Source organism: Aspergillus brunneoviolaceus (genome assembly GCF_003184695.1).
Source record: "Aspergillus brunneoviolaceus CBS 621.78 unplaced genomic scaffold BO95scaffold_18, whole genome shotgun sequence".
Taxonomy (NCBI): Eukaryota; Fungi; Ascomycota; class Eurotiomycetes; order Eurotiales; family Aspergillaceae; genus Aspergillus; species Aspergillus brunneoviolaceus.
Window position 1 is genome coordinate 115569 of NW_020290748.1, and position 23825 is coordinate 139393.

General features: G+C 52.4%; 8 protein-coding genes across 8 annotated transcripts; 4 read left to right on the forward strand and 4 right to left on the reverse strand.

Moving 5' to 3' along the window:
- Positions 1-2838: 2838 nt before the first annotated feature.
- On the reverse strand, positions 2839-4369 carry BO95DRAFT_491515 (sterol esterase; the record flags this gene model as incomplete). Its single annotated transcript, XM_025590648.1, has 2 exons — positions 2839-4197; positions 4255-4369. 2 exons carry the CDS (start codon positions 4367-4369, stop codon positions 2909-2911), a joined length of 1404 nt encoding a protein of 467 aa, XP_025444365.1. The 3' UTR covers positions 2839-2908.
- Positions 4370-4676: 307 nt separating this feature from the next.
- BO95DRAFT_440885 (PET191 family protein) lies at positions 4677-5707 on the forward strand. The gene is made up of 3 exons (XM_025586060.1): positions 4677-4779; positions 4949-5090; positions 5197-5707. The coding sequence occupies exons 1-3, from the start codon at positions 4755-4757 to the stop codon at positions 5381-5383; spliced, it is 354 nt and encodes a 117-aa protein (XP_025444366.1). The 5' UTR covers positions 4677-4754; the 3' UTR covers positions 5384-5707.
- Positions 5708-5783: 76 nt separating this feature from the next.
- BO95DRAFT_440886 (dolichyl-diphosphooligosaccharide-protein glycotransferase) lies at positions 5784-7530 on the reverse strand. Its single transcript, XM_025586061.1, has 4 exons — positions 7235-7530; positions 7065-7175; positions 6295-6998; positions 5784-6242 (listed from the first exon to the last, which is right to left on the reverse strand). Exons 1-4 carry the CDS (start codon positions 7374-7376, stop codon positions 5823-5825), a joined length of 1377 nt encoding a protein of 458 aa, XP_025444367.1. The 5' UTR covers positions 7377-7530; the 3' UTR covers positions 5784-5822.
- A 192-nt stretch (positions 7531-7722) lies between these two features.
- On the forward strand, positions 7723-8727 carry BO95DRAFT_440887 (NADH:ubiquinone oxidoreductase subunit NDUFA3). The gene is made up of 2 exons (XM_025586062.1): positions 7723-8093; positions 8200-8727. Exons 1-2 carry the CDS (start codon positions 7910-7912, stop codon positions 8244-8246), a joined length of 231 nt encoding a protein of 76 aa, XP_025444368.1. The 5' UTR covers positions 7723-7909; the 3' UTR covers positions 8247-8727.
- Positions 8728-8956: 229 nt separating this feature from the next.
- BO95DRAFT_70903 (uncharacterized protein) lies at positions 8957-10777 on the reverse strand. Its single transcript, XM_025592155.1, has 2 exons — positions 10337-10777; positions 8957-10275 (listed from the first exon to the last, which is right to left on the reverse strand). The coding sequence occupies exons 1-2, from the start codon at positions 10562-10564 to the stop codon at positions 9355-9357; spliced, it is 1149 nt and encodes a 382-aa protein (XP_025444369.1). The 5' UTR covers positions 10565-10777; the 3' UTR covers positions 8957-9354.
- Positions 10778-11992: 1215 nt separating this feature from the next.
- Positions 11993-13006, reverse strand: BO95DRAFT_358078 (putative transcription factor RfeG; the record flags this gene model as incomplete). The annotated part of the gene is made up of 3 exons (XM_025582390.1): positions 11993-12646; positions 12715-12759; positions 12881-13006. The coding sequence occupies 3 exons, from the start codon at positions 13004-13006 to the stop codon at positions 11993-11995; spliced, it is 825 nt and encodes a 274-aa protein (XP_025444370.1).
- Positions 13007-17537: 4531 nt separating this feature from the next.
- Positions 17538-20064, forward strand: BO95DRAFT_440891 (DNA-directed DNA polymerase eta). Its single transcript, XM_025586063.1, has one exon. It carries the CDS (start codon positions 17685-17687, stop codon positions 19677-19679), a length of 1995 nt encoding a protein of 664 aa, XP_025444371.1. The 5' UTR covers positions 17538-17684; the 3' UTR covers positions 19680-20064.
- A 557-nt stretch (positions 20065-20621) lies between these two features.
- BO95DRAFT_71022 (uncharacterized protein) lies at positions 20622-23281 on the forward strand. Its single transcript, XM_025592156.1, has 5 exons — positions 20622-20805; positions 20890-22022; positions 22081-22150; positions 22217-22796; positions 22859-23281. Exons 2-5 carry the CDS (start codon positions 21041-21043, stop codon positions 23141-23143), a joined length of 1917 nt encoding a protein of 638 aa, XP_025444372.1. The 5' UTR covers positions 20622-20805; positions 20890-21040; the 3' UTR covers positions 23144-23281.
- Positions 23282-23825: the final 544 nt, after the last annotated feature.

The window sequence follows — 23825 nt, forward strand, 5'->3', positions numbered from 1 at the left end:
ACCACCACCACTACCACTACCACTACCACTGGTGCCGGAGACTAACTAGAAAATAATTAAAACTAACAACAAGCGTGAGCAGAGTACTCCGTAGAGCAACAAGAAGCGTCCAAGAAGTGAGCAAGAGCCAGACAAGAGGCAGAGGCAGAGACAGAGGCAGCCAGCCAAGCCCAGTCCACCGAGAAAGTGGGTTGGATTGTGGTTCGGCTTTGTGTGGGGAGGAGGAGAGGAAGAGGAAGAGGAAGAAATGCATGGGATTGCGATAACAGACCGATTGATCAATGTCGGAGCACACATGCGCACATACACGGACTGAATTCACGCACCTTTCTGACCTTCGATTGTTCTCTGACCCTCTCCTATATCCTATACTTAAGTTCTTGTGTTTTCTTTTCGATGTCTTTGATGGGCACACCCGCTGAAGAAGAGCCCCCGGAAGTTCGTTTGTTCGTTTCGGCGGCGGTGAGGATGGCAAGCGATCTTGTTGTGGTCCAGGAAAAAACCTTAAACAATCAATGATTAGACTAGCATTGCTTGAAGCTTCTCCCCATCCCGTCCGGAATGCATTCCCCCAAACTCAATCCGGCATAACAAGGAACAAGAGGGTGTGAGAGAGGGTGTGGAAGAGAGAGCGCGAGTCTGAGGTCAGATCGTCTCTTGTGTAATTCCGAGGGTGGAGGGGACAGTACATCGAGTAACTAGTAGCTACCGTACTCTTCCTCCGAGAAAGGGGGGAAACCAACATGGTTTAGCCAGAGAATAATTGAATCAGCCGTCCTGTCCTGCTCCTATGCATGTGTCCGACTTCTGGAAGATCATTCTTCGGGCTCGAAGGACGTCTGCATTGTTGGAGGGGAGACTGGAGAGGAGGAGGGGAGGAAAGACAGGGTAACTAGCCATTGACGAGGATGAATAGACAACAAGCAATTGAGCATTCAACAATCACAATCACTTACCTGAGCTTTCTCTTGCGCCAGGATCACCTTATAGCGGCTGTATGTACCTGCTAACTCTTGAAAATTGGCAATTCAGATAGACAGACACCCAGACGGGGTGGTTGTTGGACAATATAATCCCCCGGATGGCAAGGTACAGTACAACAATACACTCAATAGAAAAGTACCAGTACTGAGGGTACAAAAGTCCCCCAGACCACCACCTTCATGATCAATCAATCATCGACAATCATCAACCCTGGGCACCTCCATCCATTACCTTGTATCATGGATCTATTTGCCTCTTTCCCGATACGGCCCATCTATGCTAACCCCTCGTTTCAACGTCATCATCACCAACCAAGACTGCATGCATCCCTCATCCTCGATCATTCCCATCTATCAAATCTAACATTCACATCCCTCCCTCTATTGCCTCCGGTCTCCATTCTCCCTTCCCTTCCCTTCCACTTCCACTTCCACCTCCACTTCCACTCCCCACGCCCCAAAAAATCCACCAAACCTCTACCTCCTCCTCCAACCCACCCCCAGATAAACAAGACAGAACCGGAAGTAAGTTACACTCCACTCCACCAAAGAACCAACAGCACCGAACCCCCAACCCCCAAGCCACCGAACCCAAGCGACCAGCAATTCCGGAAAGTACTGAAACTGTCAGGGACGGATCAAATCCTTCAAGTTCTCTTCATCCTGCAGGGTACTTTCACCTCACTGGTTCGATGTCCCCCCTCGCCCCCAAAAGAGTCAAGCCGCAGCCACAGTACGCACAGCACCGCACTGGGCACCTACAATAGTCCTCCGTATTAATTGAGAGCCCACCACATCCAGCAGGTGCTAGATGATAGGTAGGTAGGTAACTAGGTACTGACTGACTTTCTGCCTGCGCGGTGTGGTTTACGACTTAAGCACCTATTGGGCTGTACAGTACTATTGTCACTGCCTAACGTGCAGCGCGGGGAAGGAAGAGACAGAGAGAACCGCCATGCCATTCGAAGTACCGGGGGGGGGGGTGTGGCGGGTGGATGTATCCGAGTCGAGATTCGATGTATCACACCGACAAGTAACTCATGAGGTGAGGTAAGGTAAGGTACTCCGTAGGTTTTACTTAATTCGTATGCTATGTACGGAGTAATGTGTGTACAGCTATGACCTGTACTGGGAAAGAGGCTCGTAGCTTGATGAAGCTCCCGCCTCGTCATCGGGATCGTGATTGTTTCAATGCGTCTCTGCCCTCGGTGAGTTATTGAAGAGGGGAGGTGACATGAGTTGCATTCTTGCATCGCATCGCATCGCATCGCTTCGGCCAGATGTTGACGTGACGTGACGTGACGTGGGCGCTCAGTGTCGGGCGGTGGACATCTACTTCTACTTCGGTACTTGTATATGTGTGTGTGTGTGTGTGTGTGTGTGTATTGCCAGGTGTACACTCGCCAAGGCTGCGCTGGGCTGCTTGTCATGCCAGAAGTGAAATGCATCGGATGTACGTACTAGGTACTTTGTTTGCCGCGAACAATCTTTGCGGCGTCTACTCCGTGCACACACCGAAGAGAAGGTGTCGGCCGAATACACTCTTAGTGAAACCACTGTATCAGGCTACATGCACGAACACGCCATCCACGCCCTAGCAGAAGGGAAAACAACAGCCCGTCAAGCCGAGTTCGCGAAAGTACTATGCATCTATACCATGTATGTATCTTCAATGCTCTGCATCCACAGCCAATTGGATGCAAGCCGCTGCAAAGAGGGTTATGTATTAGCGTTTTCAGGGGTCACGGCTTCTGATGGAGACGTCCTCGCTTATAGTGAATTCTAAGCCGGGGAGCAAATCCTATCGAGCTGTCAAGCCTGTATTCTAGGTTATATGTACATACATGCGCACCCCTCTCTCCCGTCTAAATGTGACCCTGCCTGATCGAGTCAAAGCTGCAACAGAACAGGCATATCACAAAACCTTAGTAGTCGGATCCTGCCACCTCCTTGACGCCATTGACTTGTTCCTTCCCCTTGCGGCTGTACTTGTCCAGTGCGTCAAACACATGGCTGAACACTCGTCGGTTCACATCATGGGCCCATAGGAAGTCCAGATGCTCGTACTCCGGGATCTCCTTGGCCACGGTCCCGCTGGGTAGCTCGGATAGCATGACGTTGATGTCGACCAGGCTGTCACTTCCGCCGTACAGCAGGACGATAGGGGTTTTGATGTTCTTGGTCGGGTACTTGGCCGGCTTGTAGAAACGCTCGCTGGCCACAATACTCAGCGGAGCGTGGATCTCATCGTCGTAGAACTGGAAATTCCGGTGTCGGATGATCTGGAACCAGTGCACCACCGACTTGGTGCTTGTAAAAGAGAACAGGTGCAGGTACCCCGCGAGCTTCTGCCAGCGACTGATATTCTTGCATCTCCAGTTGAAGAGGCCGCGGAGTGACGTGTCAATGATCCAAACGAAAATCGGGGGGTAAAGAATGGTCTGCCACATAGTAGTGGAGCTGAGGATGCTGCGTCTGCCGAACAGGAGGAACAGGAAGTTAGGCGAGGCCTTCATCAACGAGTCTACTACGTGGTTCGGCAGGCCTGTTGGGGCCATCGCGGGCGCGAGAGCCACGAAGACATCAATCTTCTGGTTCAGGAGCGGATGGATGGAGAGAGTCGCGAAGGCCTGCGCCGTGCCTTGCGAGAAACCAACATATGACAAGGAGGGCTGCTCCGTCACGTCAAGAATGTATCGGATGCTGTCGGGGATATCATGAAAGGAGAATTGGTCGATGGAGAAGTCCCAGAACTCGTTCGTCAACGGAGAGTGCTTGATGGACTTCTTGGAGTACTTGTTGCCGCGATTATTCCCAAGCCACACATCGTAGCCGCGCTCTACCAGTTGAAAAGGCAGGCATCGCTGTTCCTCGGACAGGCAGACCCAAACCTCACTGCACATCATCAGCCCATGGTGAAGGTAGACAACCTTCTTCTTGATGCTTCCTTCACCCTGGTTGATCCGTTTCCCTTCCTCGCCCTTGCGAGAGGAGAGGCGGTGGAGGCCGAGCAAGTAGCCGTCTCCAGTCTGAACGATGTGCTCCTCCGCCTGGTATCCGAACAAAGCGCAAATGTCCGTGAAATCGGACGCCTGCGCCACGGCCGCAGCGACCTTCTCTTCATTCTCACGCTCATCGAGCTCCTCCCCGGGAGGTATCAGGAGGTTGAAGATTGTCTTCGAACGATCGTAGCAGAACCGAATGACAGGTTCAGCTGTATCCAGTCAGTGCCCGACCCTTGGCAAAACAACATCAATCCGGGTGTACTTACGCAGACAAAAAGTGATAATATGTATGACCCATTCCAGCAACACCAAGATCAGCGACCCAAACAGCGCCAAATACTCAAACCAGAACAGCCTCCCAATAACCGGTACACGCGCCATGATTGCAGCCCAAGTTTCACCGCACTATAGGGCAAATGAACAGAAGATAGAAAGAGAGGCTCAATGAGTTGGAGGATTATCGTAGCTCATAGCGCGTCGAATCAAGAGTCTCATCGTTGAGTGAAGGCAGCAAGGCAAGGATACAACCCGCCTTCTAAAAAAGGGGAGTTTCAATCACAGGGTCCGTTCATCTTCCCAGACGTCATGCTGGAGGGGGTGGCAGGCGGCCGCTTCTTCATGTGATGCTTACCTAATCCGGGGGAGACGAGGGCACTCCGAGCCGTCGAGTTTGCCGGCCGCAGATGATCATCAGGTTGCTGCCCGTTCTTTGGTTGCCGTGACTGAATACCTTCTTGTTCGAGCAGTCGGGCAAATCCAATCCACGATGCCGGCTTCCTGTCAGGATATCAGTGAGTCATTCTCTCCTCAGTCTGTTCCCCTCAATTCCTCTCGCGGCGGCAGTTGGTAGCGACTTGCGCGCGATCCAGCATTCGTGGTCGGAGACAGAGGACAACCTCGAGATAGCCCTCATACCATTGTCACCCACTCTGCTAACCGACCTTCCTCTCGCGGAAACAGGGAACGCACTGGCGCAATGCCTCCAAGAATCCGACTGCATCATGGTCCAGCGACACAGCCCGCGGGAGTGTCTCAGTGACCCTCACGTCGACCAGCTTCCGATGCGATGCCAGCAGCTGCGGAAGGGCTTCAGCGAGTGCAAGTGAGTAAACTCCCAACCCACCGAGGATCGATTCCACCCGCCCAATTTTCCTAGATTTGGCCTACACAAGCTAACACCCAATCCCCCTTCCGCCGCGCAAAAACAGACGCGGCTTGATCGACATGCGCAAACGATTCCGCGGGAACCAGCCCATCTCGGTATCGACGGAACTCGAGGGCGGAAGCTCCAACAAGTCCCAGCAATTGTATGCGGGCAAGCCGGCGTTCGAGTCGGTCAAGGAGATCAGTGGAGATGAGGTGAAGATGGATCCCGAGAAGACCAGAGGTCTGTGATCGCGGGGGGGAAAAAGAAATGATTGGTGTTACCCAAGGGGAGGCGGGCAAGTTAGTTGTCATCAAGAACAACCACCCTCCAGCTTGGCACTCGTAACGTTTTTTCTGCGTTATACCATTCCCCAGCCCCCTCGGGACTCAACTGCTCTGCTCTATCTTTTTATGCTCTTTGTTTCTGTTTCATCTGCACTGGCATGGTTTTGGAGTTGATTGGAAGAATATCTGGGACTGTGCTTTCCCTCCTCTCATGTGATTAATCTAGGACTACGTTCTGGGACTATTGTACTGTACATACTTTGAAAGAAGCTCTTGCGAATATTCTCTACAACCATACTCGTAGGCGTGAGGAAAGTACAACGGACACGTGGGCGAACGGAAATATTGTGACAGACATAATGTACGAAAACTGTCATTGACTGGACATCTAGATAAATTACAATCACTGGTTCTTCTTGACCTGAGCCGAGGCCGGCTCCGAGTAGAGCCACACGGCCACGAAAGCCATGAAGCCACCGATGACAGACCACAGTCCAGCGATCCAGACCCACCCGCCGCTGATCTTCCAGCTGCGCGGGAATTCGTTGTGGGCGAAGTGACGCACCGTCACCTCGTGCTTCTCCTCGATGGTGGTGAGGAACGGACGCTTGTAGTTCACGCGGAACGAGAAGATACCGTGCTGGTCGGGGACGGTGAACTGAGTGCGGAAGACGGTGCTGTTCTCGGTGCGGTAGGCAGGCTCCAGCTTCAGACGATGGAAGGGAGAGAGCATGGTGAACTCGAGCTGGAGGGCGTCTTCGGCGGGCATTTCGAAGGGCACGAACTTGTCGTAGCTGTACTCGGAGATTTCGATGCTGAAGACCTGTTGTTGTGTTAGTCTAGGATCTTGTCTGCCCGGAGTCAACATAACCTACAGTCTCATTCTTGACCCGGTAAATGGTGGGGTTCAAGTCCTCGGCGGTGATATCATCCTGGGCGAGATGGTGCTCAATCTTTCCGACCTTGAGCACTCCAGTCTCCTTGAAGGTCCAGGCAGTCAATTGCTTGGCAAATTCCTGGTTGACCGTCTTGGTCTCCTCGCCGCTGCCGGGTGCCTTGACGGTGGCGGTGAACCACTTGTCCTGGAGACTCTCCACGGAGCCCAGCAGGGTGAAGCGAGAGGAGCTGCGGGTCTGCAGGGTCGAGATGAGAGAGAGCTGGGAACCGGTGGCCCAAATGTCCTCAACAGCAGCGACTTCCTCCTTGGGGTTGTAGCTGTAGGCGGTGACGGGGGCACGCAGAATAGGCGCAGCAAGAATGTTGTCGCCGAGAGTGTGAGGAGCAGCTCTGGGGAGCGCCAGGACGCCCTCACCATCGAAGTAGGACTTGGTGTCGGGTCTCAACTGGCCGGGGCGCTGCAGAAGCAGAACGTCGTGCCTCTCGGCGGCGGAGAGGGTATCATAGTTGAAGTGGTCGACGACAATCGAGGAGCGGTCCGTCGACAGGTGAAGATCGAGCTCCAGAAGAAGCGAACTGATGGCGCTAGGAGTGGTGGACTTGCCGGAGAGAGCGAGGAGGACGTTTCCGTCCTTGTTCAGGAAGTCGACAATGTTCTTGGGGCTAAGAGAAGGTCCGAATCCTAGAGCAGCAGGTCAATCGGATGCTCAATTGCAACTATGGTAGATAGCTAAAGCCAGTGTTTCACCTTTCGACTTGGGAGGAAGAAGGAGGAGGTGGTCGTAAGCTCTCTCGCCAAGCTCGAACAGCGAGAGTTGGTCACTCTTGGGAGACTCGAAGGCGATGTCATATCCACGAGCTTGAATTCGGCATTATCAGTATCAATTGCTTCATACACACCGGATAGAAGATGCGTACCCTTCAGATCACTCCAGAGTGTGGAATAGAGACCCTTCTCGGAGGCATCCTCCAAGACAACCAAGAGACGGTTGCCGGAACTACTGAGCGCATTCACCACGGCCAGGAAGCCGAAGAGGAAGAAGGAAAGACACCACCGCATTATGCGACGGGTAGTTTATGGGAGAGAGGAAGGGAAAGAAGAGCCAGCTCCTGGCGCAAAAGAAAGAGGTGGGGAAGATGTCAAGGAGAAAAAAAGTCCAATGCAGTTTCAACCCATCAATTATCGTGATACGTAGTAAGTTAGTAGTACGTCGAGCTGACTGGAGCACGAACGGGCGACGTGTTTGGACCGAGTGCCAAGACTCTGTCTTCTCCATTGGAAACCGCCGCATCCACTTTCGGCTTGTCGTCACTTTCGACCTCTCCTCATCGTTCGTTCCACCGCCCGTCGTTTCCCCCTCTCGCATTTCCCCGATTACGACCTCTCCTCCCCTCCCCGCTAGAGTCTGGAAGATCTCGCCGCCGGTCTTTCTACGATCTCCCATATCAAGTTGAACCTATACAAGAACACCGGTCACTTTCCTTCCGAACCTTCCGCCTGACATCAAACGCCCGTCGGCTTCCAGCACCCAGAAGAAAAAAAAACCCTTTCTCCGATCCCACACCCGAGCTATCCCATCCAACATCGCAATCATGTCCGCTCCTCAATTCTGGTCGACTCCCTTCCGCTACATGCGCTGGGCCTCGCACGAGAAGCCCGCCATCTTCTACTCCCTCATCATCGGCTCCCTGGGCCCGGTCGCATTGGTGGCCATCCCCCCGATCCGCCGCTACTTCGGCTCCTACGACCCCGAGCCTGTCCCCTTGACATATCCCAGTAAGGACGATCCAGCCAGCAGCAGATTCCGTGACATGCGGGATTATGAAAGCTTCTAGTTTCCGTTGCTAACTTCGCTCTCTCTCTCTCTCTCTTTCTCAAACAGTCCCCGCCGGTCCCCGCGTCATCCCGCAGGGTTACGATGACGAGTAAATTTCCCCCATATAACACACACAAGATACAACAGCAATGCAATACCGTTCCGATTTTTTTGTTTCTTCTTTCAATTCTCAGAGGGTTCTGAGTCTGGGGTTTGTCGTCATTATAAGCTAGGTTTAGGTCTCGAGCAAGCAAGCGATTCGAGAGGGGGGTGTGAGGGTGCCATCGGAGATATCGACAACGTGAACGCACAAATTCGAGGCTCTGGGGGGCAAGCTGAGGCGGCAAGCTGGCTGAGAGGCAATGGAGTCAAATCACGGGATCTCGGGTCTGGCGAGCGGAGCTTCCTCGATCCTGATATCAGCATCCATTCCCGCCTCGTTGATTGGCGTGCCGCCCATGGCTTGCTAGACTCGGTGGGCGCGCGCGTTACAATGTACTGTACATGAGAAGATGTATCACTGAGCAGAGAGATTGAGGAATGTCTTGTTCAAGCAAAGCTTTTTGATTCTTTTATTGTACAGGATTTTATCCGCCGATCCACGGCTAATCTATTCAGAGATAAGCACCGACTTAGACTCCCGACCGCAGAGTGTGTCATTAGGACTCTTCAAGCATGTCTCTTCTCAGTTCTGGTCCTGAAAAAGAAGGACCTGATCCTGATGTAGTGACTCGCTCAGAGATTCCAGATATGACTGCTAATTAGGTCAGATGTCAAGAAGATGATTTGTACGACGCCAAAGAAAAGGTAGTAGCACGTAGTAAGGGCAGATTGATGTCAGGGTCAGTATGGGAAAGAACGAGAAGCAAGACCGATGTCGAGTTTTTTTTAACACAGTGACTGAGCCAAGCACCGTATCAGTAGAAGTACAGAATTGTCCACAGAGGAAGGCACTGGGTCACCGATATCCAGATTTATCAGCATTGCCGTAGTGAGAGGAAAGCAAGCAGAAAGCAAAGCGTGGAAGATGGGATTTCACAAGGCTAGAATAACCGAGATGGACCTTGCACATTGGGCACACTGATAAGTTGGCGGAAAGGCAATGGCGATGACGAGGTATCGAGATGAAGTGCGAGCCAAGCTGTCCATGTTGGTGTAGCAGACGCTTGAGAGAATGTAAGCTAATAGCACAAACGCCGGATAAACGCCGGATGGCAATGCTCATTCATCATCATCCTCATCATCCCAGGGGACATCCTCATTGTCAATCTCGGCACAAGTCAAGTAGCGAACACTCGAATCGCTGACATTGGACTCCAAGAGCGGCTCCAGCTTGTCCACACAAAGCTCCCTGAGGCAGAGCAAACCTGCATTAACCTCGTCCGCATCCCCCTTGGGGCAATCGTCTTCGTCAAGATAGGGGGCCCATTGATTGTCATATTCGTCATTGTCGTCATCCTCCTCTTCGCACAAGTAGCGATAGAGAATGAAGCCTCCCTCTGCGCCACGGAAGCCGTTTCCCTCACTGATATTCCTGTACACCCATTCTCGGAACCGAGTAAGTGCCACCCACATATGCGGGCTCAAGCCCAGCAAGTCAGACGGGCCTGGATCCTCCGAGGGGGCAAACTCGATGTTCATCATGTAATCCTCGACATCTTGACAGCGTTGGACGAGCTTGTCACTATGGCTCTGGCAGACGCGGCGGGCGGCCTCGGGGATCGACATTTTCACCTCATGTTCCAAATTGTGCCATTTGCCGACCACATGGCAGGCTGCGTCCTTGAAGATCCAGGAATCCCGAAGAGTCATGGAGATGCACAGCCACTGGACGGGGTCTTCGGCCACCGCCTCCCCCAGACCGTCTCCCATGCCCACAAAAGCCTCGTCCAGAGCCGAGAACACAGCCTCAGTGGCTTCGAGCTCCTCGCCCAGGGTCATGAGGGCCTTCGTGTGGTGGAGTATATCGTCAGGCTCCTCGCCCTGATCTGCGCGAACTGCCAGTCGGTGCGAAGCGGGGTATTCAGGCTTCAAGTAAGGCACCTGATCATCCAAGCTCTTGACCATGTTGGCCCAGATCTTGCGGAGCTTTGGAGACAGGAGGTCGGCAGGCTGTGGACGCTGCGGTACCCCGGCGACGGCCTGGAAACCCGTCAGCGAGCATGAACTATCCCATGTCATATCAAATCTGTAAAAGAATTACCTCGATTTCCAGCCGGCCATACTTCCGGCCAGCTGCAGGAACCACGACAAGGTCTATTTCAATGAGAACCGGGTCGGTGCACGGATCAGCGTTCTCTCGTGCTTGCTCTATTGCCCTCTTGATAGTACCGGAGCGACTGGCGACTGCATGAGAGTGGAGTCTGTACACATCAGGCGGTACAGATATCTTGATGTCTCCGTTGAACGGCTGAAACACCGACTCACACATCTTGCAAAGACGCTTGCAGAATAGATAGTGGCTCCGTGAAATGTCAAGCCTGAATTTGTCTGACTTGGTTAGAGGTTCCGTATAGTAACGCACAGTTCGAATCTATCTCGGTTGAGGGGAGGTGAGGCCATGAAAGAACACAGAGCTGGGAATTCAGGGAGGTGAAAACAGGATCACAGCTGAGGAGCGACATCTTCAGTCTTTTGCTTAGTCGGCGACATCAAGAACCGCAGTGAATGCACCGGTGAAGTTCCTGAATTCCTGATAGCACGACATCATCAGTCTTTTGCTTAGTCGGCGAGCTGTTCATCTTAGTCGGAGAAATCAAGAACCGCGATTAGAGATTGAGAAACCGCGGTTGGAGGTCAAGAAATGTGGAGTTCCTGATAGCACGCACAGCTGACAGGTCTTGGTTTCTTCCAAAGGATGTGTAGGTCTTCTATGAGGCCTAGTCTTAGAGCAGATTTACAGCCGTTACTCCCAGAGATTGGGGCAATTGCTGATATTCATCACACGAAATACCTAGGGCAGGTGCACACGACGAAACAATACCCGCGATTGTTGGGCAGATTGCGGGAAAAGGAGACAGAAGAGATAGAATTGAGAATAACATAATTTCACAGAGTTCAGAAGAATATAAATTGATTATCAAACAAAACTGGAACCATCACTGTCGGAACCAGGGAACAACTATTGAGAAACCAGAGATTAACGCCGTGTATGCTCATATCTACATATAGCTCGTGGACAGCATCACCGTATATCATCGAAGTTCCTAGCCGATACTGTGGAAAATCAGTCGGTGCGCCTCGCCGAACTCAAGGCATCGTAAAAACTAATCCCTGCAGTCCCTGAAAACAGAAAGGACGAAAGCAACAGAAATCAAGGTGCCACAGCCTATTCACCAGAAAAAGCACCCACACGACGCAAGAAAGAAGAATGACCCAGCACAGAAAGGAGATTCAAGACAGCCAGCGCCGGCATTGCAGACAATAATAAGCCATAAAGCCTCCTCATAAACGAGCGCGATGAAGTTCGGGCCAATCTTCAGGTCCCAATTACCGCGTCCCCGCATGTGCATTGGAAGCAGATCAGCTGCAACACGAGCCAACATCAGCGATGATGTTGAGCACGCTTCAGAAGTCGATAAAATAAATATATGGGTGGTATCCAGGTCGAACAGTATCCAGTACTCCAAATGTCTGGCTCCGCAATTCGGATTCCCAAAGTCATGCACGCTTTTTTTTTCCTGGTCTGATGTTCCAGTAAGGCTAAGAAATGTAAGAGGATTGTTCCTCAGACTGCTCCACTATCGGAACGTAAATCTGGAAATGCCTGCAGTTTCCAGGACGATGAGGCCGTCATTATAACACAATGAGAATTGTGATCCTCGCCTAAGCTCACTAGGATGGAAGGGAGTTAATGCTGTCACCGGGTTCGGCGAGGAGCTTGGCTTTCTCTTGTCGGCTGGGGCCTATTGCGGTCTGGATACGTCGACTCAGGAGTGTATCTGGGATCCATTCCAATCCTCGGGTCCGCGGCTGTAGTGGGAGGGTATGCTATTCCGGAAGTTACCGGGGAATAGTCCTGATCGGCCTCATACGTTGCCGGCCCAGGGTAGCGTGGAGCATTGTTTCTCCCATTTTCATAGCCATATCCAGTGCCGTATGTGTATGAAGGGTGAATGTCGGCAGAAACCGCAGGTTGACTGGGAGCAGAGTATGGGATTTGCGCGGGAGGGTAGGGGGCCTGGCCAGTTGCAAAAGGTGAATGGTTTGCAGGGTAGGATGATGGAGTAGGGTACGGGGGGCTCTGAGTCGCCGCGTACGGGGGCTGAACATATGGGTCCACAAACTGTTGAGGTGCCGGAGGGGGTGCAGTGTAGGCTGGTGGGGGTGAGGGGCCTCCTTGTTGACGTCCTTCATGGATGGTCGTGGCTGGATAGGTTGCGGGAGAGATGTTAGGCGCCTGGGAATAACTGTAGTCGTGAGCGTAGCTACCTCTGGGATTGCCTTGGTCCATTCGGCGTGAAACGTCTGCCTCCCACCGAGCAGAGTCGGCTTTGAGATCAGCAATCATTTCCTGCATGAATAATCAGTTGATTTGTACGTTGTGGATGACGGCTACGATGCGCTTGTGCGAGAACATACAGAGGTGAGATTGCGGTAGGCTCGAATGAAGTAGCCTTGGCGACCCTGCTCATGTGTGTCAGTCTTGTGTCCTCAAGAGATAGCTTCTGCCATCAGTCGTGCCATGGCATGGTGAAAAGAACAGGAAGAACAGTGGGGAACAAACATTGTGGTTTCCAGGTCTTACGAGAGCATCATTCCCGAGGTAACGGCAAATATCTGCTTGGATAACTTCCCGACTGATACCATCACCGGGAATGAAATATTCGTTCTGACGCTCCGGGCGTCCTTCAAATCCATGACGGCCAGTCATTTTTTCCAGGGATAAACGGTTTCCAGTTATTAAATTATAGTCAACGGGTCCAAGTGGCCAAAGGAGATCCAGGAGAGTAAGGAATAGCCGACGGGTCCAGAGGAAGATGACGGTAGGTAGATGGTCTCTTGGGTTGCTTGGGAACAAGAAACGGAACGAAGTGCAGTTCTAAGAGGCTGTGTCCAGGAGATCCGAGGCTGAGAACTAAAGGCTAATCCGATTCTTGGTTGACACAAGCACAAATGCAGAACACGAGACGAAGTTGAGCTCCCACGGTGGTATATCTGGCTTTATTTCCGGCGTGAAGAAAAGAAACAGATCCGGAATGGGCGCTTGGTGTATGTATCCAGGGGGTGGGTTGTGAAGAACGATTTGAAACGCTTCAGATCACTTTGTGCATTAAAAGTGAACCAGAAATGGAAGAGACAGTCAAGTTATAGGCAAAGGTCCGAACGAGGCAGATGTGTGGATCGGAGAGAAGCTGTTGATTGATCACGGTCCGAGGTTGTCAAGTCACTGGCACGAGAATGAGAGAAAGGTTGCAAAGATCTTTCTCTTTTCAAATTCCTGCGGGAGGAAGTGGCTTTCTTCTTCTTCTGAAGTCTCTCCAGACACACCTTATACAAACTCGTAGAACCTTTGAGCTGACGGGGGTAATGTCAGGAAACAAAGGTGAGAGGATGGTGGTGGTGGTGGTGGTGGTGGAGGGGAAGGGGGTAAGGAGGTTAGGGGAAGGGAAGATGGGAGAGGGAAGAGAGGAGAAAAATAAGAGCTAAAGGGAAGGAGAGGGAAAGGAAAAGTAAGACAGACGGGGTGGGGAGAAGATAAGAGAGAAGAAACCTTCCAGTTTTCCAGTTGAGAGGCGAAAAGGGAAAAGGAAGAGAGGAGAGAGGAGAGAGGAGAAAATGAGAAAAGCGAAAGAGGAGGGGGAGGAGCTTTACAGACTAGGCTACGGAGTAGGTTAGAGGGAAAGAGGGAGGGACGGGAGGGGGCGCAGACACACACACACAGAGAGAGAGAGACTCTGACCGGAGAGAAGAAGAGCAACTGGAATAGACAGGAGGGAAGAAGAGGGCGCTGTGAGTGGATTGAATTGGGTTGTTGGGCCGGCTTTTGGGCTGCCTGGCCATTGTCTGGTGCCACGACTGACTCCACCAACTAGACCCTCCATCCTCTCTTCCTCTTAAGTTCTTTCTTCAAGGTTCTTTTTTGCCTTTTTGCACCCATCCTTCCTCAGTACGGAGTAGAAGAGGAGAGGTAATGGTTTTTTTTTTCTTTTTACATTAAACCATGATGACCAAGAGATGACTCTGCTTTCCCACCCCGACCCCCCTTCCACTTCCTCCTCCCCTAGAAACTCGCATTGACTCTTAGGGCGTCAGCGCCTCACATCCTGGGGCGGTGGTTGGATATCGGGTGCAGACGATTTTCCTGCCACTACCCGTGCGGCTTGCTGTTGAATGATTATAATTCGATGACTATGACGATCCTCATCCGAACTGGAACCCTCTTGGGAGGGCCAACTGACCAAAGGCCGTGACTATTAATCTCTTCTGATTTCTTCTTTGCTGTTGCCTCGATTCATTACTTGCTTTCACGGTCAACCAAGAGCCAAAGAGTGGTACTTAGTCGTTGCATCTCAGCCAGTCCCGTCAATAGCATCCATAGTACATGCACCCATCTTCATTGTACCTGATTGTCCCTGATCAGTGTGCTTCGAGCCATGGTTCACCCGCGGAGCTGTCCTCTCCTGGTGGACCGGTGGAAAACTCCCGATGGGGAAGATTAGATGACCCAAAGAAAAAGTCCCCATCAGTGGCGTTGTCAGATCAAGCATCAGACTGGGCATGGATTCATGGTACCAAAGTGATGCTGATCTGGTTGTCCACTCGGTCGTCATTTTGATCCCAGGTCGAATGTTGATTATTTGGGACATGACTTAGTGCTCTGCTCGACCTGAAAATACCTAAGAAGGCTTCATCCACCAGAACAGATGACGCGAGTTGATCCGATGAGTCAGCAACGACGTCCGCCGAGACGATCAACCAACCCAACATCAACCAATCAAGCAGAGATGGCAGCATCGCAGAGAGCACCCCCTGGCACAGGATACCTAACCAACTATGTACTCATACTTCGAGTGGCCAAAGAACCGCCCAGTCAAAACTATTTGTTGCCAGCTGCTAGTGCTTGCCAGATGATCAAGTAATGTACTGCACTTCTGCTCCATCTTTGAAAATGCCTGTTACACAAAAAAGCTGCATCTTTCATCATCGCACAATTTGCAAGGAAAGAATATGGCCCTTCATTCTATAAGTCATAACTTGCATACTTGGTCTCTGGGTACGAGCATCAGTATAGGACAAAGCTCGCCACAAAAACACTTATCAGGGCAACAAAAGTACAGGATCATCCGCATCTAACCGGGGTTTTATTGACTGGCATCGATCCCTTCCGATATTACTAGTTCAATGAAGTATTGGTACTCCATATCCCGAAGTCTTCATGCTCTTAGTTAGAGGTTTCCTTCTTGTCAGTAGGAGACGCGATGTTTCTTCAAACGAGATTGGCCACACTCTCCAGCGTGTCGCTGGTCAGGGTTTGGGATATGAACACAGGTTGGGCAGGAATGCGTGAGTGGCGGCTTGGGCACTCACCCACTCACCCACTCACCCACTCGCCCACTCGCCCATCCGCCCGTTTTATGGCCTGGGGCACTAATCCCGTCTGCAACTCTGCAGCCTATCCCGACGCCAGATTAGCCTCGGATTCCCCATTTGGCGCATTCCGTGAGCGACGGACTGGCCTCGCTAAAGTGGCTAAAGTGACTAAACTTCTGCTCGGGCCGTTAGTCGGGGCTCAATGTGCCTGTGGAACTGTGACAGTGGGTTGCACTGCAGCCCTCTTCTCAAGACGTAGATGCTGAGCATCCAACATTCAAGACAGTGATGGGCCTACCAACGTCGCAAGGCAAATCAAATTAACTCGACAGGCCATGAAAGTATGAGTACAGACACACCCAAAACCCAAAGTCAAGTTAATTCCCTTTTCTAGAAAGTCTCGAATAATCCAGCGTCGTCGTCTCCATGTTTTGCGGCCTTGATGCAGCGAATTAATTCGCAGGAACACAATCGCCAGCGCCCACACTCGGCCTGCTGCATAATCACAATCTCAATTTCACCCAACTGACCAAGCTGACCGACCTGGTGGTCGCGAAGCCCAGTTCTGCTACAAGAGTGACCGACCATGTTCGTCACCTTCACAATATTCTTATGGGATTCTACTTTGCTTCGCGCGGCTCTCACCCTCCTTCCTCAGCCGTGGCGGACAAAGCCCAACAGCATCTGAGCTCAAAGATCACGTTCACTATGTTGCTCATAGATTAATGTGCAAGGCCTCACATGCATCTCCATAGAAGCTGTTCCGTCATCTGCACGGCGGTGAGATCTCCAAGTTCTGGACCCATTAATATTCATATGCTCGAATGAAATCCTACCAGGTGTCCTCTCTGCCGCATTGTCTCCATAACGCCTGCGTCAACCGTCTCATTTTGACCGGTGACTGACTGATCATGATCTGATGGTTTCCTCTCTTCGGAAAATGTTATGCAATATTCTTCCCGAATTAGAGGCTGTCTCGCTCCACCAGAGTCTATACTGATGCTTGCTATTAGTTCGACTCGGAGCGTGCCATTGTATGATTGCATTCTTCGTCTGCAACCTAGCCCGGGCAGGATTCTTGAATCAGAAGCCGTTCAAAGATCTTGCAGCTACAGCAGTGCATCGTCGGCCGAACGGCTGCACCTTCATGTAGGGGTGAAGCACCACTGCCTATTGTACCGCACTCTGCTGCGGCCACGAAGCGATATCCATACAATGGCAGTCGGTGAAGCCGCATATCCTCCGATTCCTAGCCTTACATTATGAGTTCACTGAACATTCAGCATGCATACCCTCCGTAACTCGGCATGACATGATATCATGGCTTTTTAACTGACCTGTGGTTGTGATGTACTGTACATACAGTCAACTCTATTCCATATATCCGCTGGCATCGGTTAACTTTTGACATTGCTGTTGCCTCGGCTTGTATCAGAAGTCAGGATGCCTGTTACCTCAAGTCAATGACTCGGACTATACGGAACAATCTGATTACCTTTCCACGCCAAATAGAACCCGAATTGGCACCAAGTAATGGATATTGCCTCGAGAATTTACCTACCCAACGCAGGTTTGGGCTCTCACCGAACAATGTCCGCTATATGTGTACTGTAGACTCTGAATTTCGAAGGCAAGTCAGCAACCAATATCTGGATCTGGGATACTTCGACTCTTCTGGACTTGACGATATGATCAGTGTGTGCGTCGAGCATCTGATTCCATACTTCGTACTGCTGGCGAGGCATCCACAAGTTTAAACCTTAAGACTACGGCGGCGGGCTCTATGCTGGCGCTAACCTCTTTGGGAAGCGAGATCTTCTGGCCCGGCCCCGGGTTCTCGAATTTCCCCTCCAACGCACTTCAATCACTAACCAGCCTGGATATCCAGGTCCCAGGACGCGCGCGTGTATCTTCATGGATCATCTATAGAGCTCTGACTCGACGCAGTACGTCTCACTTTGGATTTTCTGGCCTACAGTCATCGCCCCTCAATCCGCCATGACACTGTTCTATTCGCTATGTCACCCTCTTCCCCGGAACCGACTTTTTCGTCCAGCGATCCCTTGAGACCCGAGTCTCAGTTCACCTATCGCCAACTCCAGCTTCTTAGGCAAGGCTCGACGGCGACGCCTCTTCGCGTGATCGCGCACGTGGATCTCGATGCCTTTTACGCCCAATGCGAGATGGTGCGGCTAGGCACGCCGCGCGACGTGCCCCTCGCCGTACAACAATGGGACTCGCTCATCGCCATAAACTATCCCGCCAGATCCTACGGGATCACTAGAATGATCTCCGCTGGGGAAGCCAAGAAGCTCTGCCCCGACATTGTCCTGCAGCATGTTGCAACCTTCCGAGAGGGCGAGGGCGGGAAATGGGCTTACCGCGACGACGCTTTCACGCGGGTGGGCACGGATAAAGTGTGCTTGGATCCATACCGGGCGGAGTCACGCAAGATCCTCAAGGTGATGAAGGAGGAATTATCCCGCTGGCATGCGAAGATATCCGGCGAGGGACTCGCGGGCGCGTCCATACCGCAACCTGGTCTTGAGAAAGCCAGCGTTGACGAAGTGTTCATGGACTTGTCGCCGATTGTGTATGGGATCTTGCTGGAGCGGTACCCTGAACTGCGCGCCGGGTCACATATCGATGATCGGGTTGCGCGGCTGCCCACCCCGCCGACGACTGCATTGGCGTGGAGCGCGGAAGATTGCTTGGTCGATCTGGACGAGAACGAGACGGAGGTGGATGACCCGGACTGGGACGACATTGCCACTTTGATCGGCTCGGAGGTTGTGCGTGCGGTTCGCAAAGCTGTTTGGGACAGTCTTGGCTATACCTGCTCCGGGGGAATTGCGAGGAACAAGATGATGGCGAAGCTTGGAAGCGCCTGCAACAAGCCCAATAAGCAGACAATTATCCGCAATCGTGCGGTACAGAACTTCCTGGGAGGGTTCAAGTTCACGAAAATACGGATGCTCGGGGGCAAACTCGGGGATCAAGTCACTGCCATGTTTGGAACAGAGCAGGTGAGTGATCTGTTGAAGATCCCGCTGGAACAACTCCGAGCCAAGCTGGATGATGATACCGCCACATGGCTGTACGGTATCATCCGAGGCGACGATCGAAGTGAAGTCAACTCTCGAACGCAGATCAAGTCCATGCTCTCGGCTAAATCGTTCCGACCGAGCATCAACAATCTCGATCAAGCGGAGAAGTGGCTGCGCATTTTCGCAGCTGATATCTATGGTCGCCTCGTCGAGGATGGCGTGCTGGAACACAAGCGTCGCCCGAAAACAGTGGCTTTGCATCATAGGCAAGGCGCCCAGGTCCGCTCACGACAGATCCCAATTCCAGGATCATCGCCAATTGATGAGGACTTGCTCTTCAGCCTTGGCTTGACGCTTTTCCGACAAGTCATTGTCGACGGGCGCGCATGGCCCTGTGCAAACCTTTCTCTGAGCGTTGGTGGGTTCGAGGACGGGGTATCCAAAAACAAGGCAATCGACTCCTTTCTCCTTCGAGGGGAGCAAGCGAAGTCTGCACAGAATACTCGGTCCTTGTCGAGTGACGATCTGATGGATGCTCAACAACCGAACGAGAAGCGTCTCAAGACCGAACCCGACGGTATTCGACGGTTCTTCGCTAAGCCCTTGGGGGGTGACGCGTCGCCTCCAGCCACTGAAACAAGCCTAGCTGAGACATTACAAAGTTCAGAGGTTGAACAAGCTGCTAGGGACACTCCGCCAGATGATGATGCACGGAACTCCGCTGACGCTTTATCCTACTATTCCTGCAGTCGATGCGGCAAGTCGGTTCCTGAGCATGAGAGAGCTGAGCATGACGACTGGCACTTTGCGAAAGACTTGGTAGACCAAGAGAACCAGGCCACACGAAGCTCCCCGCAGACTCAAGCATCACCACCCAACCTTGGAGCATCTCACTCACGTAGCCGGGGTGGTCGTAATGGTCGTGGTAAGCCCGAAAGGGGACAGACCCGCTTGAATTTTGGGTAGATCGCTATATACTGGCTTGGCAATGTCTTGAAAGCTTTCGAGGATATTGATTGGACTGTGGAGCTCATTAGCTGCGGTCTCATTCAAAGGTTGGTGTTAAATGATACTTTGTGGCAGCATTTCCAGCCAACGCCACTTGACGGACGGTCGATATATAGACCGAGGACAGCCCATGGCCGGCGTTAAACCATCTGCTCAGTCACTATCCATGGTAAGGGCAAACACGCTAGAATGGCCCTAATAATGACATCGCATAGCCTTCGGGTCTTTGAGTTGCCCCTGGATCGCATTGTTAAGAGCGCGGCCATGGACATACTACAACACATGCAGCTCATCTCTTTGGTAGTCTATAGACTGAACAAGGAACTACATATTACAATCTATGCCTGATTTTGGTGATTCTGCCACTCACTGAACTAGTATCTAGTCAGTCACTTAGAGATCTTTATCTTTCGAAGCCTACTTTTTCTACATGTCCTTTACAGACTGTGGTGGTGTAAGTGTACAATCGAGGAGACCACCCGTCATTATATAAACTTCCGGTTCCAGGCGGGAGCGTCAACCATGGTCCACATTGAGCCCACTTTATATCTTTGACGCAAAACATCCATCTTTCCAACCAAACGATCTTGATACCAAGAGCAACGAATGTAGTGTGTACTTATACCACTACACCACTCCAGCATCACACTCAGGTCGCATGAACCTGGACACGGGTGCGAGCGAGCCCATGGGCCCGACAAGGCAGCCCACTGCAGCATGACATCAGCCGATCACAGCCGCGGGGTCATTTGCTTTTTTGGCTAACAATCCAACTGATGTGATGTGACGGGTGTGCAACAGTACTGTTCCAGCTACAACAACACTACCTCCAATCTCTTCATCATCATCAGCATCATCACCATCCTCTCTTTTTCCCAACTGACAAAAATGGTCTATTCGTCATAACCCCACCGGCGAACTCTCCCTCGCTGCTGAAGTCTTAAATCAGTCTCAAATACGAGTCAACATCGCTCCCCTCCTCTACCCATACAGAGACCCCGCACAGCCCAACCCAACAAACAACCCCTCCGGCCAGAAGAGTCACAGCCACAGCCACAACTACTCCTCAATCGCTTCCACCAACGTATAATCCTCACCCACACCATTCTCACCACAATATAATCGCATCCACTAATGAAGCCAAACATAACCACCCGCCACCGACCAGACACACCCACCAGCTCGTCCCCGTCACCGTTTCCCTGTCACACGCCGTGTAGATAATTCTCCTTCGACCTAATTCAATCAACGCTGCCAGACTAGCCAAACTTCTCCTAAACGAGTCTCACCTACCCCTAAGAACAAAGAACACTTCCACAATGCCACGAAGATCTCGCGCCCATGACACCATCGAGGAAGATATCTACGGCCGCGAGCGCGATCCGTACTCCCGTCACAGCAGAGGGAAAGACCGACGCCGCCACTTCAAAGAAGAAGAGGAGGAACTCCGGTACGACCGACGAGTACCGCCGCCGCCTCCACCGCCTCCACCATCAGCACCGCCGATGCCCGTGCCGGTTGAGAAGTTTGAACGGATGCGGATACGGGATGAGAGAGCCCGGGGCCCGGAGATGATGATCCCTGTGGCCCCGGCGCCGCCGGTTGCGTCGCAGCTAGTGAGGGAGAGGGGGAGGGAGGAGCTCAAGGCCATGAAGCCTGTGCGTCGGCCGGTGCGAGAGGTTATTGAACCGAGAGAGAGGACGCGGGGGTCCGAGAGGGAGAGGGATCGGAGGGGGAGGCCGAGGTATCGCGGGGTTGATTTGGAGAAGGAGAGGTTTGTTCTGGAGGAAGAAGAGGAGGAGGAAGAGGAAGAGGAAGAGAGTTCCTCATCGGAGTCGGAGACTAGTAGTCTCGAGGAGAGTGATACGGAAGAGGAGGAAGAGGATATGGTCATTGTCGGGAGGCACGGGAGGCCGAAGCACGGCCACTTGTCACGAAGTGCAGAGCTAAAAGAGGCTCCGAGAGGGATTCTGCGCAACCCGAAACCAGAGCAGGACGAGTTGCTGCTGAAGCGGCATTATGAGCGCACTCGCAGCAGCGGTCCGGTGTATGCTACTGCTACGCGGACGCGACACAAGCACCGCCATCACCGACATAGAGATCTCGAAAATGCGGACGGTGAGCTCGACGAGGAAGTGGACAGAGAGGAGGTCTTCCGCCGGAAGTATAAGGAGCGCAGACGTGGTGGAGATGTGGTCGAGGAGGAAGAGGAGATCCGACGGTCTTCGTCGGAGATGGAAAGGTCTCGACTTCCGTCGCCAAAGAGATATCCTGCCTTCTCGGATAGGCATGTCTACGACGGTACTTTGCTCTGGCTTCCCTCTCTCCAACTTGGCTATTGGCGCTGACTTCGACTCAGATCACCGAAAGACTCATCGCCCTTGGCTCTCTAATTCAGACCTCCTTTACGAGTCCGAGACCCATCGTCGGTCTGTCCACGCGTCGTTCTTCATCATTGGAGTATGCAGCTAACGCTTGGGTAGGGAGAGGTCCAGAGGACGACTGGATAGGAATGAGATACCTATAATTCGACCCAAAAAAAGGGGCGGTCACCCTCCACCGCATCCAGACCCTTACCGACGTTCGAAAGACGCCCTTTCTCTCGTTGCCCCCGAAGCGAAGTTTGCTGAGCGCGAAAAAGAAGTGCTCACTGTGGTGCGCCGCGACGGCAACCACGAGTCCCTCAAGGAAGAAGAATTCGTTGAAGAGGATTATTATACGCCTCCAGGCCATCAGCCATTGCCGAAGAAAAAGTCGTTCAAGGAAAAGGATCAACTCGAGGTTATCGGGCCAGTCTCCCGAGCGAAACATGACAGAGCCCCGCCGGACACTGATGCGTTGCGATACCCTGACCGGGATCCAAAGCGTGGCTTTGGTGAGCTCCAACAGTCTGACGAGGACTCAAGCCGTCAGTTTGGTAGGATAGGAAGACGGTTTGTCGGTGTCAAGGACCATCGCGAGCGCCTCTGGACCGAGATCACGAGGGACTTGGTCGTGAAGGAAGCCCTCGAACGGGCGGGCTATGAGTATGAGGAGACAGAAACGTCGTACTTCATCTTTACCTACTTGGAGAAGGTGCGGACGCACTCATGCGCTGCCGCGTCACTGTGAACCCCTAGCTGACTGCTTTCGCATAGGAGCAAGTCGATGCACTGATCGAGCATTCGGAAGACATTCGCCGCGCACGCCGCCGTCGGGTCCAAGAGATCCACCGCGAGCGAACCTCGTTGCCTCCTCCTACAGCTCCTGGGCCACCGCCGCCACCGCCGCTGCCTGCATCAGCTACGGACAAGGCCGGCCCCCTACTGCTGGACAGCCCACCCCCACGCTTTCCTCGAGAGGAACGCCGACGAACGGAGCGAGAGATGGTTGCAGAAGGAGGACGCTGGAGGCCACCACCGCCTCGGGCGGAGCGATGGTGATAGCCGACTTCTTACAGAAGCATTACATGAGTGGAAAGCCTGCTGCACATGTGTCCGAGACTGCATTGACATTTCATGTGTGATACCCCGAATGAGTTTTGGATTACAGTTGGTGAGGTCCATGGTGATCGGTTGGCCTTAAATCCCTTGGGAGCAGCCCTCCATGTTTGGAGCTATATACGACTTATCAATCTACGCTTCAAGACATTGCTTAGACGCAGCCGAATTGGAACGGCTTACTGCAGTGTGCATTGCACCAGGTGACTTAATGCTATCTCACAACTCCAATCTCGACGTCTGCTTCACAGTATACGGTAGACCCGGCGTCTGACCCCTTTTTTTTTGCAATGATTCCTTGAACTTAAGTACAACGACTGGCTCAAGCCTCATCTGTCTGACTTGTCTTCCTCGATTTCGTATCATGTTACAGCGAAGATCCGATGATAGGTCACAGGACGAATCGGCGCTGGGCCTGAATACATAACTCTGTATTGCCCGGCGACAAACTCGGACGGAGCCTTCCATCTGACAGATCGAGCGGTGGCTTGTCAGGCCTGTCAGCTGGGACCCCGACCGACTTGATGTTTCACTCTACTCTCGCGTGGACAGTCCTGCTCGGCTTTATCAAACCGAAAGGCTCGAAATCTAGGAGTCAATGGAAAAATGACTGAAACAGAGAGGA